We start from the raw sequence: 15,563 nt of genomic DNA, 5'->3' as shown, positions 1-15,563 counted from the left end.
CCCTTCCGACTCTGTAATTCTATGATTCTGTTAGGGTCTCCTGCTCGAGCGGGGGGGGGGTTGGAGTAGATGACCTCCAGGGTCCTTTCCAACTCTGTGATTCTGGAGGGGTCTCCTCCCTGAGCAGGGGGTTGGGCTAGATGACCTCCGAGGTCCCTTCCAACTCCGCCCTTCTATGATTCTGTTGGGGTCTCCAGCGTGAGCAGGGGCTTGGGCTAGATGACCCCCAGGGTCCCTTCCAATTCTGTGATTCTGTAGGGGTCTCCTCCCTGAGCAAGGGGTTGGACTCGATGACCTCCGAGCTCCCTTCCGACTCGGTGATTCGGTAAATCTCTCAGGGTCTCCTGCCCGAGCAGGGAGCTGAACTAGAAGAAAGACCTCCGGGGTCCTTTTTCAAAGTCTGTCCGTTCTCATGATGTATGGGGGGTGGTCTCCTGCCTGAGCGGGGCGGGGGCTGGACTAGAGGACCTCCGAGGCCCCTTCCCGCTCTCTGCCTGCCTGCCTACCTCTCGGCAGGGAGGAGACCCGCCCTCTTTTTCCTTCCGGTTGCTTCCCCTGCCCCCCCCCCGCTCTTTTTAGCGGCCGTCTCCAAGCGAAAGCGAAAGAGCGGAGGACGGCGTCGTCCTTGCTGCGAGTCGCTCGACCGAGTCCTGCCAGCCCCGCCGCTCTGTCCGGCTCCAGGTGGGTTTCCCGCCGCCCGATGCTTCTCCTGGCCGGCCTCGCCCGCCGAGGATGCGGGCGCCAGGGGAGTGGGTGGGGGGGGGTGGGGGAGGTCTCCCCTTCCCCTCCCGTCCAGGGGCGCGTCGAGGAGGGGGGGGTCGTCTGAGAAATTGGGGAGGGGGAGCCTCTTCCAGCCCCCTCCCCTCTTGTCTTCTTCCTTGCAGGCTGGGCGGTGGGGGTGTCTAGCTTTGGGGGGAGGGGGGAATTTGGGGAGGGGGTTCCCGTGGGAGAGAGAGAGGAGAGTGGAGATGGGGGGGGGCTTCTCTGTTCTGGGTGCTCCGGGGGATCCGCTTCCTTTGGGAAGTTGTGTGTTGCGAAGGGAAGGAAGCCTATTGATGGGAATGTGGCTGGACCCCCCAGTTGGCTAAAGGTCCCCCAAACAGGACCTTATTCTTCTTCTCGTTGTTGTTGTTGTTATTCTTGTTTCTTCTTACTATTGCTATTATTTTGTGTAGAGACCCCGATCTGAGCCCAGCTCTCCTCCTTTCAACCTTGTGAATTCTCAAGCTTCCCGATAATTATTATTATTATTAATTTTATTTGTATACCGCCCTTCTCCCGAAGGACTCAGGGCGGTGAACAGGGCAATACATATTAAAAAACAAGATACAAAAATTAAAAACGATTAAACAAAATGCCCATGAATAAATTAAAACATAATAATGAATAATATTAAAATTAATTATTTTAATTATTTAATATTTAATTTCTACACACACACACACACACACACACACAGAAACAGACAAAGAGAGAGCGCTTATTTTTGGTTGAGGAAGACCCTGGAACGGAGTTCCGGCCCCTTTTCCCGAGGGATTTTCCAGAGTTGCGTTCTTTTCCAACTGTTGCCATTCCTCTCCTCCTTTGTGTTTGGAAACCCCCCCCTCCCGCTGGTGGTCCGGACCCTCTAGGATTCTTAGGGTCTCCAGCTGGAGCAGGGGGTTGGACTACGTGGCTACTATAGATATGTACCCTTTGGTGAGCAGGTAAGGGAATGTCACTTTTAACGTGTGCCAAGGTGGCCACAGTAACAAATGAGAATAAAGGCTCTCCTATTTCGGTAGATAGATAGATAGATAGATAGATAGATAGATAGATAGATAGATAGATAGATAGATAGATAGATAGATAGATAGATGGATGGATGGATGGAAGGAAAGAAAGAAAGAAAGAAAGAAAGAAAGAAAGAAAGAAAGAAAGAAAGAAAGAAAGAAAGAAAGAAAGAAAGAAAGAAAGAAAGAAAGAAAGAAAGAAAAAGATAGGGTTGGTCAGTAGATACATGGAGATGATAGATAGATAGATAGATAGATAGATAGATGGATGGATGGATGGAAAGAAAGAAAGAAAGAAAGAAAGAAAGAAAGAAAGAAAGAAAGAAAGAAAGAAAGAAAGAAAAAGATAGGGTTGGTCAGTAGATACATGGAGATGATAGATAGATAGATAGATAGATAGATAGATAGATAGATAGATAGATAGATAGATAGATAGATAGATGGAAAGAAAGAAAGAAAGAAAGAAAAAGAAAGAAAGAAAGAAAGAGAAAGAAAGAAAGAAAGAAAGAAAGAAAGAAAGAAAGAAAGAAAGAAAGAAAGAAAGAAAGAAAGAAAGAAAAAGATAGGGTTGGTCAGTAGATACATGGAGATGATAGATAGATAGATAGATAGATAGATAGATGGATGGAAGGAAAGAAAGAAAGAAAGAAAAAGAAAGAAAGAAAGAAAGAAAGAGAGAGGGTTGGTCAGTAGATACATGGAGATGATAGATAGATAGATAGATAGATAGATAGATAGATAGATAGATAGATAGATAGAGATAGAAAGAAAAAAGAGAAAGAAAGAAAGAAAGAAAAAGAAAGAAAGAAGAAAGAAAGAAAGAAAGAAAGAAAGAAAGAAAGAAAGAAAGAAAGAAAGAAAGAGAGATAGGGTTGGTCAGTAGATACATGGAGATGATAGATAGATAGATAGATAGATAGATAGATAGATAGATAGATAGAGATAGAAAGAAAAAAGAGAAAGAAAGAAAGAAAGAAAAAGAAAGAAAGAAAGAAGAAAGAAAGAAAGAAAGAAAGAAAGAAAGAAAGAAAGAAAGAGAGATAGGGTTGGTCAGTAGATACATGGAGATGATAGATAGATAGATAGATAGATAGATAGATAGATAGATAGATCTGTTAGATATATCTGATAGATAGAGAAAGAGATAGAAATAGAGATAGAGATATATAGATAAATAGATATGATAGAAATAGAGATAGATGATAGAAATAGAGATAGAGAAATAGAGATGTAGACAGATAAATAGATATGATAGAAATAGAAGTAGAGACATAGAGGTAGATAGAAATAGAGATGGAATGATAGAGATAGATCTGAGATAGATAGATATAGAAATATAAAGAGGTATAAATAGAAATAGATATGATAGAAATAGAGATAGAAATAGAGATAGAGATATAGACAGATAAAGAGATGATAGATAGAAATAGAGGCAGATAAGAGATAGATGATAGAAATAGATAAGAGATAGGTAGACATAGTTAGATACATACACACATACAGATAGAAATAGTGATAGAGATACAGAAATAGATATGACAGAGAAATAGAAATAGAGAAATAATAATAATAATAATAATAATAATAATAATAATAATAATAATAATAATAATAATAATAATAATAATAATAATAAAAAGTTGGAAGGGACCTTGGAGGTCATCTAGTCCAACCCCCTGCTCAGGCAGGAAACCCTATACCATTTCAGGCAAATGGCTGTCCAGTCTCTTCTTAGAGATATAGATGATATAGACAGATAAATAGATATGATAGAAATAGACATAGAGAGAGAAATAGAGTAGAGATAGAGATAGAAATATATTGATTTGTGCTTACATTGTCAGCCGCCCTGAGTCTTCGGAGAAGGGCGGGATATAAATGGGATTAGATTAAAATAAAATAAATAAATAAATATAGAGGTATAGATAGAAACAGAATGCATATAGCGAGGATATAAAGAGATTATTTACATAAATGTGCCTGGATCCCAAATTGTTAAACTCCTCCCCCCAAAACAAACCCGTTATCATCATATTTTTTTTTAACAGAGAGAGAAAAATCATCCGCCCGACTTCCCAGCCCATAATATCCTCATTTCCCTGTTCTCCTAGGGTTTCCAAAACCGCTCCACCCTTGACAGACCAGAGCAGAAACGCCACAGACCAAAAGCGGAGAAGTGGCAGGTTGGTTTCTTACGACCGCCAGGGAGTTCCACATTTCTGTCGCTAAATAGGGGTTTTGTCTCCTGTTACGACAATCCTCGCCACGTTGTGGGTAAGTCGCAAAAGGGGATCGCGCTGTCCCCCGGACACGACTAGCGACATAAATACGAGTCGGTGGCTAAACAGTCGAATTTTAGTCCCGGGACCCTGGGGATGCAGCGACGGTCGTACGTGTGCGGGTCTTTTCGTCACCTGATCCCCTTTTGCGACCTTCTGGCGAGCCACGTCCACAGGGAAATCCAGATCGGGGGACCCAACAGCGATCACCCTGAAGAGCCAGGCGGTAAAAGGTGGTCGAATGGGGCAAAAGCCGACTTAGGCCACGCCTCGCTTCCCGACAGAAATGTGGAAGGCCCTTGGGGTTGTAACTCGAGGACTGCCTGCATTGGTGTTTGCGAAAGGCCGGTCTTTGAAAGTCACCCGAGGAAGACTCCGGTGAAGGCTGCCGCCTCTGCTCTCCGGGAGACAGCTTGGCCTCTCTGCCTCTTTCTTTTTTCCTTGCTCTTTCTCCCGTGCTGCTGTGCCTCCCAACCTGCCTTTCCGAAAGAGGCTGCTTGCACCACTCGCTTCCCTTCGTGCGTTGCTCTTTCCTGCAGAAACCCTGAAGATCGGCGTGAAGAGACTGTCCAGTTGCTGGCAAGATGGGCGCGGCCGAGTCAGGTAAATCTCGGGTAGGAGAAAGAAAAGGGGTGGGTGGTAGGTGGGAGGTGCCGGCTTCTGAAGCCTCTCTTTGGGGCTCCTGGCTATTCCCGCCGGCCTGGTGCTCTTTGCAAATTGGAGGTGTTCCCGTGTCTTAGTCAGGGGTTCCCAATCTATGGGCTGCGGCCTACTTCCCGTCCAGGGCCTATTCAGAACTGGGGTGGCTGGCTGGCTGGTGCACGAGTGTGTGCGCGCGGGCACAGCCCCACTCCCGTGAGCCTCACGGGCGTTTGGGGCCTCACTCCCGCAAGTGTGGTGGGTGTTCTGGGCCTCGCTCCTGTATTGCACGCTGGGCCCCACTTACGTGAGGAACTGGGCCCTTGAATGGCTGGCTGGGGCGGGCGTGTATCTTCGGGCACGCAGCTCCACTTGAGCGAGCCTCACAGGCGCTCTCGGCCACATTTGCGCAAGCAACCAGGCCCATGAGTGGCTGGCTGGCAATTTTGATTTGTATTCCTAATCTGTTTTTTACGGGGCCCTTTTTGTGAGGCGGGGCTGTTTCTTCTTGCCCATTTTGACTCGTATTCCTAATCTGTTTTTTACGGGGCCCTTTTTGTGAGGCCAGACTGTTTATTCTCGCCATTTTGACTCGTAATCCTAATCTGTTTTTTACGGGGCCCTTTTTGTGAGGCGGGGCTGTTTCTTCTCGCCCATTTTGACTCGTAATCCTAATCTGTTTTTTACGGGGCCCTTTTTGTGAGGCAGGGCTGTTTTTTCTCGCCCATTTTGACTCGTATTGCTAATCTGTTTTTCACGGGGCCCTTTTTGTGAGGTGGGGCTGTTTTTTCTCGCTCATTTTGACTCGTTTTCCTAATCTGTTTTTTACAGTACCCTTTTTGAGAGGCTAGACTGTTTATTCTCGCCATTTTGACTCGTATTCCTAATCTGTTTTTTACGGGGCCCTTTTTGTGAGGCCAGACTGTTTATTCTCGCCATTTTGACTCGTAATCCTAATCTGTTTTTTACGGGGCCCTTTTTGTGAGGCGGGGCTGTTTCTTCTCGCCCATTTTGACTCGTAATCCTAATCTGTTTTTTACGGGGCCCTTTTTGTGAGGCAGGGCTGTTTTTTCTCGCCCATTTTGACTCGTATTGCTAATCTGTTTTTCACGGGGCCCTTTTTGTGAGGTGGGGCTGTTTTTTCTCGCTCATTTTGACTCGTTTTCCTAATCTGTTTTTTACAGTACCCCTTTTGAGAGGCCATTGTTTATTCTCGCCATTTTGACTCGTATTCCTAATCTGTTTCTCACGGGGCCCTTTTTGTGAGGTGGGGCTGTTTATTCTCGCATTTTGACTCGTATTCCTAATCTGTTTTTTACGGGGCCCTTTTTGTGAGGCGGGGCTGTTTCTTCTTGCCCATTTTGACTCGTATTCCTAATCTGTTTTTTTACGCGGCCCTTTTTGTGAGGCCAGACTGTTTCTTCTCGCCCATTTTGACTCGTATTCCTAATCTGTTTTTTTACGCGGCCCTTTTTGTGAGGCCAGACTGTTTCTTCTCGCCCATTTTGACTCGTATTCCTAATCTGTTTTTTACGGGGCCCTTTTTGTGAGGCGGGGCTGTTTCTTCTCGCCCATTTTGACTCGTATTCCTAATCTGTTTTTTACGGGGCCCTTTTTGAGAGGCCAGATTGTTTATTCTCGCCATCATGACTCGTATTCCTAATCTGTTTCTCACGGGGCCCTTTTTGTGAGGTGGGGCTGTTTATTCTCGCATTTTGACTCGTATTCCAAATCTGTTTTTTATGGGGACCTTTTTGTGAGGTGGGGCTGTTTCTTCTCGCCCATTTTGACTCGTATTCCTAATCTGTTTTTTTACGGGGCCCTTTTTGTGAGGCCAGACTGTTTATTCTCGCCCATTTTGACTCGTATTCCTAATCTGTTTTTTACGGGGCCCTTTTTGTGAGGCAGGGCTGTTTTTTCTTGCCCATTTTGACTCGTATTCCTAATCTGTTTTTTATGATGCCCTTTTTGAGAGGCCGGATTGTTTATTCTCGCCATTTTGACTAGTATTCCTAATCTGTTTTTTACAGTGCCTTTTTTGAGAGGCGGGACTTTTGTTCCTTTTGTGTGAAGCCGGATGCAAAACAAAAACAAAAAAACCCCCACGAGTTAAGCAGCTGGGCTTTCTCCCTGTTGCGTGCCGCCTTCTTGCCGTTTTCTCCCCTACATTCTCTCCCAGGCGAGCAACGGGACGCCCCCCCCTGACCGATTTGTCTCTTTCTCCCCCTTCCAGTTGCAGACCTGAGGATCGTCCTGGTCGGCAAAACGGGCAACGGGAAAAGTGCCGTTGGCAACACCATTTTACGGAAGCCAGCCTTCGTGTCCAAGATGCAGACCGGGTCTGTTACAGTCAAATGTAGAAATGTCACGGGGACCCTTCCGGATGGGAGGACGGTGGCTGTGATCGACACGCCGGGCTTCTTCGATACGAAATACCCGCAGCCGGTGACTGTTGAGGAAGTGAAAAGATGCGTGGAGTTCTGCTCCCCGGGTCCCCACGTCATCATCCAGGTCATCCGTCTGGGCCATTTCAGCAAGGAGGAGAAAGAGGTGGCGGAGCTCCTCAACAAAATCTTCACCCTGCGGGCCAAGAGTTACATGATCGTCTTGTTCACCCGGAAGGAGGACCTGGAGGGGCGCTCCCTTCACGAGATGCTGTCCGAGGAGGGCGCCCCCGCCTTGCAGGAGCTGAGGAAGCAGATCCAGAGTTGCGGGAACCGGTGCCTGGCCTTCAACAACAAGGCGGAAGGGCGGGAACAGCTGGATCAGGTCAACGAGCTGATCAGGATGGTGGACAAGCTGGTGGACAAGAACAAAGCCAACCCCTTTTACACCAAGGATATGATGGAGGAGGACAAGAAGAGCGCCCCGGCATGGCTGTGCAACATCCTGTGATCCAGGAGCTCCGGATGGACACGGGCCCCTTCTGGCCCATCTGGTTTGGAGAAGGGGGCCACGGATCCCTTTGGCTGTGTCATCCCAAAGCTGTGCTTTTCTTTGTTCCCCCCACCCCACCTCAAAGGTCACCGGACTTCATTTTCCCCTGAAGAGGTTTCGCTTCACGGCCCGGAAGCTTCTTCCGTTCGGACTGGACTTCTCTTCCGACCAAAGAAGCTTCCGGGCCGAGAAGCGAAATGGTCTTCTGAGGAAAGAAAGCCAAGAAATTCCCGAGGCCTTTGGGAAAAGCGCCTTTGGGACTGAGGCTCTCCGTAGGTTCAGTCAGAATGGAACTGGAAGGGACCTTGGAGGTCATCTAGTCCAGCCCCTTGCTCAGGCAAGGAGACCCCCGTACAATTTGAGACAGGTGGCTGTCCGGTTTCTTCTTCAAAACCTCCAGTGATGGAGCACCCACAACGTCCGGTGGCAAGCAGTTCCAGTGGTGAATTGTCCTCACAGTTAGGAAATTTCTGCTTAATTCCAGGTTGCTTCTCTCCTTGATCCGTTTCCATCCGTTGCTTCTTCCCCTGCCTTCAGGCCCTTTGGACGCCCTGAGTCCTTCGGGAGAAGGGCGGTATAGAAATATTAATAAATTAAAATTAAATTAAGTTGACCCCCATTTCTTTGGGGCAGCCCCTCTTTGCTGTTACCGATTTCCTTAGCTTCTTATAACCGTCGCTCGCTTTTATTTAGTATCCTATTACGATTTATATCGCTCGCTTTTATTTAGTATCCTGTTGTGATTTATATCGCTCGCTTTTATTTAGTATCCTATTATGATTGATATCGCTTGCTTTTTTTAGTATCCTGTTGTGATTTATATCGCTCGCTTTTTTTAGTATCCTGTTGTGATTTATATCGCTCGCTTTTTTTTAGTATCCTGTTATGATTTATATGGCTTGTTTTATTTAGTATCCTACTATGATTTATATCGCTCGCTTTTATTTAGTATCCTATCATGATTTATGTCGATCACTTATTTAGTATCCTGTGGCTATCACTAAATGTATCTTATGAGTTAGGATGATGGCATTTTATGATTACGATCATGAGTTACCACGGCTTGCTTGCATGCACAGCGAGAGCTTAAGCACCGGAGACAATTTCCTTGTATGTCCAATCAACACTTGGCCAATAAAGAATTCTATTATTTCTGTTTCCATTTATTTCTATTTCTTTGTATTTTTATTATTTCTTTTTATTTCTATTTCTATTTGCATTATTTCTATTATTTCTCTTTAATAATAATAATAGTAGTAGTAGTAGTAGTAGTAATAATAATTATAATAATAATAGTGCTCAAGAACAAGCACTACAAACTAATGCCATGAAAGTGAAGATGCAAAAATCTACTGACAATCCAAATTGCGGACTTTGCAACAACAAAGTTGAAACTGTTTCACATTTAATATGTGAGTGCAGCAAAATCGCGCAAACCGATTAAAAAGCTAGACATGACCGAGTTGCTAAACTAATCCACTGGGCATTGTGTAAAAAAAATACAACTTGCCTGTGTCTAAAAAGTCGTGGGAACATAGGGTGGAAAAAGTTGTGGAGAATGAGAGGGTGAAGATCTGGTGGGACTTCCGAATACAGACAGATCTCCATTAGGAACACAACACTCCAGATATCACAACTGTACCAGCGAGATGCCAGAGTCGAAGAAAAAGAACCGAAAAAAATTATGAAATACCGCGACCTGGCCATCGAAACTGCGCGATTATGGGTGAAACGCGTAACGGTGATACCCATTGTCATCGGGGCACTGGGAACGGTGTCCAAAATCTTTGCAAAACACATCAAGAAATTGCAGCTTCCTGCAATAATAACTCCAGCAAAGCTACAAAAAACTGCGCTACACGGAACATCTCACATTTTAAGGAGATACCTGGTTGATATCTAGGATGCTGGCAGCAACCCGTGTCAGCCGTTAGTGCCAGTCAGTTTGAGTGTTCAGTTGACTGAGTTTTCCGTTTCATGAATAAAAAGTTTTATAATAATAATAGAGTTGGAAGGGATCTTGGAGGTCATCTAGTCCAATCCCCTGCTCAGGCAGGACACCCATATTCTATTTCTATTTCTATTTCTATTGTTTCTAAATAATAATGACAAGAACAACAACAATAATTGGAAGGGACCTTGCAGGTCATCTAGTCCAACCCCCTGCTCAGGCAGGACATCCACATTCTATCTCTCTTTTGTTTCTATTTATTTCTATTTCCTATTTCTAAATAATAATAATAATAATAATAATAACAACAATAGTAATAATAGCAAAGATAATAATAAAGTTGGAAGGGACCTGGGAGGTCATCTAGTCCAAGCCCCTGCTCAGGAAGGAGACTTATATTGTATCTCTATTTTATTTCTATTATTTCTATTTCTATTTAATACGACTCATACTAATCATAAAGTTGGAAGGGACCTTGGAGGTCATCTAGTCCAACCCCCTGCTCAGGCAGGAGACCTATCTCTATTTTATTTCTATTTCTATTATTTCTATTTCTATTTAATACTAATCATACTAATCATAAAGTTGGAAGGGACCTTGGAGGTCATCTAGTCCAACCCCCTGCTCAGGCAGGAGACCTATATTCTATCTCTATTTTATTTCTATTTCTATTTCATACTAATCATACTAATAATAAAGTTGGAAGGGACCTTGGAGGTCATCTAGTCCAACCCCCTGCTCAGGCAGGACACCCATATTCTATTTCTATTAATTCTATTATTACTATTTCTTCAGCACTATTCCAGGGCTGGATCCTGGGCGGGTGTCCAGCATGGCCTGATTTCGGCAAGATGTTTTCCTGCCCCGGGTCCCTCGGCTGTTGAAGACCGGCGTGGGCTGTCTGCGTGTTGTGACTCCTGGCCAGCCGGTGGACCCGGCAGCTGCATCTGACGAATCGGAGGAGGAGGAGGAAGAGGAAGGGCCTGGAATGGCATCAAGAGTCAGAGGAAGGCTCTGAGGAGATTAAGCAGCAGAACCTTACAGAACAGCAAAGATAGAACAGAATATACAATAGACTAGACTAGACTAGACTAACTAGAAAATATGGAATTATGGAATAGAATAGACTAACTAGAAAATATGGAATAGAATAGAATAGAATAGAATAGAATAGAATAGAATAGAATAGAATAGAATAGAATAGAATAGAATAGAATAGAATAGAATAGAATAGAAAATATGGAATGGAATGGAATGGAATAGAATAGAAAATATGGAATGGAATGGAATAGGATAGGATAGGATAGGATAGGATAGGATAGGATAGGATAGGATAGGATAGGATAGGATAGAAAATATGGAATGGAATGAATAGAATTAGATTAGATTAGAATAGAATAGAATAGAATAGAATAGAATAGAATAGAATAGAATAGAATAGAATAGAATAGAATAGAATAGAATAGAATAGAATAGAATAGAATAGAATAGAATAGAATAGAATAGAAAATATGGAATGGAATGAATAGAATTAGATTAGAATAGAATAGAATAGAATAGAATAGAATAGAATAGAATAGAATGGAATGGAATGGAATGGAATGGAATGGAATGGAATGGAATGGAATGGAATGGAATAGAAAATATGAAATGGAATAGAATAGAATAGAATAGAATAGAATAGAATAGAATAGAATAGAATAGAATAGAATAGAATAGAATAGAAAATATGGAATGGAATTAATAGAATAGAATAAAATTAGAATAGAATAGAATATGGAAAGAGTAGAATAGAATAGAATAGAAAATATGGAATGGAATGGAATGGAATGGAATGGAATGGAATAGAATAGAATAGAATAGAATAGAATAGAATAGAATAGAATAGAAAATATGGAATTAATAGAATAGAATAGAATAGAATAGAATAGAATAGAATAGAATAGAATAGAATAGAATAGAATAGAATAATAGAATATTTATTTAATTATTTATTTAATTAGATTTCTATACCGCCCTATTCCCAAAGGACTCAGGGCGGTTTACAGGGCAGCATAAAATACAACATAAAAGATAATATAAAATTAAAATAAATTAATTAAGCCCAACAATTAAAACAATATTTAAAAAGCTAAAACCCGTTCAGTCCAGGCCTGATAAATCGAAAAGCCAGGTTTTCAGGTCCCGGCGAAATGAACGCAGAATAGAATAGAATACAATAGAATTAGAATTATTAGAATTAGAATTAGAATAGAATAGAATATGGAAAGAATAGAATAGAATGGAATAGAATAAGAAATAAGAATAGAATAGAATAGAATAGAATAGAATAGAATAGAATAGAATAGAATAGAATAGAATAGAATAGAATAGAATAGAATAGATGGAATGGAATGAACAGAATAGAATAGAATAAAGAGATGGAATGGAATGGAATAAAATAATAGGAGAGGAAAGAAAAGGAGAGGATAGAATAGAATAAAGAGAGATGGAATGGAATGAACAGAACAGAATAGAAAATATGGAATGGGATAAGAATAGAATAGAACAGAACAGAACAGAACAGGAATAGAATATAGAACGTAATAATAATAATAATAATAATAATAATAATAATAATAATAATAATAATAATAATAAACAACCTTTATTGTCAAAGTACAACATGTGTACATTGAGATTAGCTGAGCCTCCCCCCGTGCTCTCTCCCCCCAACACACAGTGACAACAAACCCTCCATCCCACCACACTATGTGAACCAACTACACCACACACCGGCCTCCCAAGTCAATTCTGCATAAGTTCACAGAGATTATGTCCCATTTAAAATCCTAACAGCCCACGGATAAAAGCTATTTTTCAGCCTGTTGGTACGGCTGGCTATACTCCTATATCTCCTACCGGATGGCAGGAGAGTAAAGAGATACCGTCCAGGGTGTGAGTCATCCCTGAGAATCTTGGATGGAAGAGAATGGAATAGGATGGGATGGGATGAAACAGAATAGAACAGAACAGAACAGCAGCTGGAAGGGACCCTGCAGGTCTTCTAGTCCAACCCCCCCCCCCGCTCGAGCAGGAGACCCAGTGGACCCCCCAGCCTTTTTAAGCACCTGGGACTGCTTTCACGGAAGACAACTTTCCCACGGTCCGGGGCGTGGGGTGGGAACGGCATACAGGGAAGAATCCTTCCCTAGGAGCTTTCTTTTGCTTCAGCGGGAAATTCAGAAGACAGGGAGAAGCCTTCGCTCGAAGATGCTCTGTGCTTCTGCTCCAGAGGGAAATCCCCCCCCATCAAAGACCCAGATGTTGAAAGGAAAAAAAAAATCAGGTCCAGTTCCAAGCCGGGAATAAAAACGGAGGCTGCTCTTGGAAGAAGTCTCTCGTTTATTGAAGAGTGGAAGAGGGTGCAGTTCTGGGCCAGCTGACCGAGTGATTTTGACGAGTCCAGGGATTTTTCTACCGTTGGTCGGCCTTTCGTCATTTGGAGGCTGGCTTCGTGTGTTTTCGTGATTCGAGGCTGGGGTGGCGTGTTTCCCAAAGGCCAGCAAATGGGTCTAAAAGACCAACTTCCTTGGGTTTTAATCCGGTCACAACAAACCTAATTATTTTTTTACCCCCTTACCTCCACTGAGCTCCCTTTTGTGAATCCACAGGCCTGTTTCAATGTTTCAGGGGCTTCGTGAGTGAAACGTTGCTTCTGTATCTCTTTTCCTGGGTTTTGTTCTTGTAAATTTGAGGGGGCCTGGGAAAAAGGGGTTTTGTGTGTGGGTTGGGAGGGAAGCAGAAAGAAAGAAGCATAAATCTCCATTTTTCAATGGGTCAGCAGGCCATTTCCCTTCCAAGATCCCCCACCCCGTGACATTTTCTTTCTGAGAAATGGGGAAGTGTGGAAGAAGAGACGGTGCTTAACAGCCCTCCAGCAAAACCAGCCAAAGGCCCATGAAAGAGAAAGAGAAAGATGAGAGAATGAGAAGAAAGAATGAGATTAGAGGGAGGGAGAGAGAGAGGGGAAAGAAAAAAAAGAATGAGAAGAGAATGAGAGGATTAGAGAGAAAGAGGGAGACAATAAGATGGAGAGAATGAGAAAAAGAATAAGAGGAAAGAATATAAGAATGAAAGAGAAAGTTGATAGAATAAGAGAAAGATGAGAGAATGAGAAGAACGAATGAGAGATATTAGAGGGAGAGAGATTAAAGAAAGAATGAGAGGAAATGAGAGGAAATGAGAAGGGGGAAAGCGAAAGAATGAGAGAGGAGAGAAAGAAAGAGAATAAGAAAGAATGAGAGAATGAAAGAGAGAGAAGGGGCAAACCAACTCTGCAGAGGGAAATCCCCCCCCCATCGAAGACCCAGATGTTGAAAGGGAAAAAAAATCAGGTCCAGTTCCAAGCTGGGAATAAAAACAGAGGCTGCTTTTGGAAGAAGTGTCTCGTTTATTGAAGAGTGGAAGAGGGTGCAGTTCTGGGCCAGCTGACCGAGTGATTTTGACGAGTCCAGGGATTTTTCTACCGTTGGTCGGCCTTTCGTCATTTGGAGGCTGGGGTGGCGTGTTTCCCAAAGGCCAGCAAATGTATCTAAAAGACCGACTTCCTTGGGTTTCAATCCGGTCACAACAAACCTAATTATTTTTTTACCCCCTTACCTCCACTGAGCTCCCTTTTGTGAATCCACAGGCCTGTTTCAACGTTTCAGGGGCTTCGTGAGTGAAACGTTGCTTCTTTATCTCTTTTCCTGAGTTTTGTTCTTGTAAATTTGAGGGGGCCTGGGAAAAAGGGGTTTTGTGTGTGGGTTGGGAGGGAAGCAGAAAGAAAGAAGCATAAATCTCCATTTTTCAATGGGTCAGCAGGCCATTTCCCTTCCAAGTTCCCCCACCCCGTGACATTTTCTTTCTGAGAAATGGGGAAGTGTGGAAGAAGAGACGGTGCTTAACAGCCCTCCAGCAAAACCAGCCAAAGGCCCATGAAAGAGAAAGAGAAAGATGAGAGAATGAGAAGAAAGAATGAAATTAGAGGGAGGGAGAGAGGGGAAAGAATAAAAAAGAATGAGAAGAGAATGAGAGGATTAGAGAGAAAGAGGGAGACAATAAGATGGAGAGAATGAGAAAAAGAATAAGAGGAAAGAATATAAGAATGAAAGAGAAAGTTGAGAGAATAAGAGAAAGATGAGAGAATGAGAAGAACGAATGAGAGAGATTAGAGGGAGAGAGATTAAAGAAAGAGAATGAGAGGAAATGAGAGGAAATGTGAAGGGGGAAAGCGAAAGAATGAGAGATAGAATGAGAGGAGAGAAAGAGAATAAGAAAGAATGAGAGAATGAAAGAGAAGGGGCAAACCAACTCTGCAGAGAGCTTCAGCCATTTTGCAAAGAAACCCGAAGCGTGCAACCCCCTCAGCTTGCAATTACACAAGCTACTTTCAATATCATTATATAAGAAATGCACTTTTGCTAAAACGGGAAAAAATGAAAGCGAAAATCTATCTCAAAACCACGGAAGCGTTTGTTCACCCAAGCTTTATAAACTCTTGAGAAAATGGCGACTCAGAAAAGACATTTTGAATCGTGAAGGAAAATTAAAAACACAGACAAGAATTAGAAGAACAAGAGTACGGATGTATACCGGTGGCCACCCCTGCACGTTCAAACCAGATATGAAACAGATGTTAAAAACATCTGGATTTTATAAAGAAGAGACAAAAGAGTGATAGGATATTACCGAGATGTGGGACGAAAACTCGATGAAGAAACTTTGTTAAATATACGCCAAGTTTCAAGGTGGAAGAGGAACCAGTTAAAAGAAAGAATGATAAAATGGGTAAAGAATTTTGAAGATATCATAGAACTAGAAAACTGGCAAAACTTTTGGGAAAGAAATTCCAAAATAACAAGAGCGTACAAAGAAAATGTATATAAAACGTTTTCTAGATCGCATTCAGCACCAGTGAGGTTAGCAGAAATGTTTAAAAATACATCAAGCAACGGTTGGAAA

At 42.8% G+C, this 15,563-nt stretch overlaps 1 protein-coding gene across 3 annotated transcripts; it reads left to right on the top strand.

Annotated features, from left to right (window-relative positions):
* The first annotated feature begins 588 nt into the window (after positions 1-588).
* Positions 589-8,941, top strand: LOC308677646 (GTPase IMAP family member 9-like). 3 transcript variants are annotated; one of them, XM_081344250.1, is made up of 3 exons: positions 589-681; positions 4,591-4,654; positions 6,924-8,941. In XM_081344250.1, exons 2-3 carry the CDS (start codon positions 4,636-4,638, stop codon positions 7,583-7,585), a joined length of 681 nt encoding a protein of 226 aa, XP_081200376.1. In that variant the 5' UTR covers positions 589-681; positions 4,591-4,635; the 3' UTR covers positions 7,586-8,941. The 3 variants fall into 3 exon arrangements, with proteins under 3 accessions (XP_081200376.1, XP_081200375.1, XP_081200374.1); XM_081344249.1 differs by having other exon boundaries at positions 655-681; positions 1,176-4,654; XM_081344248.1 differs by lacking the exon at positions 589-681 and having other exon boundaries at positions 1,032-4,654.
* Positions 8,942-15,563: the final 6,622 nt, after the last annotated feature.

The sequence above is a fragment of the Vipera berus genome (genome assembly GCF_964194415.1).
Source record: "Vipera berus genome assembly, chromosome: Z".
NCBI classification, from domain to species: domain Eukaryota; kingdom Metazoa; phylum Chordata; class Lepidosauria; order Squamata; family Viperidae; genus Vipera; species Vipera berus.
The sequence above is the reverse complement of the archived record's forward strand: the minus strand, read 5'-3'. Positions and strand labels throughout refer to the sequence as shown.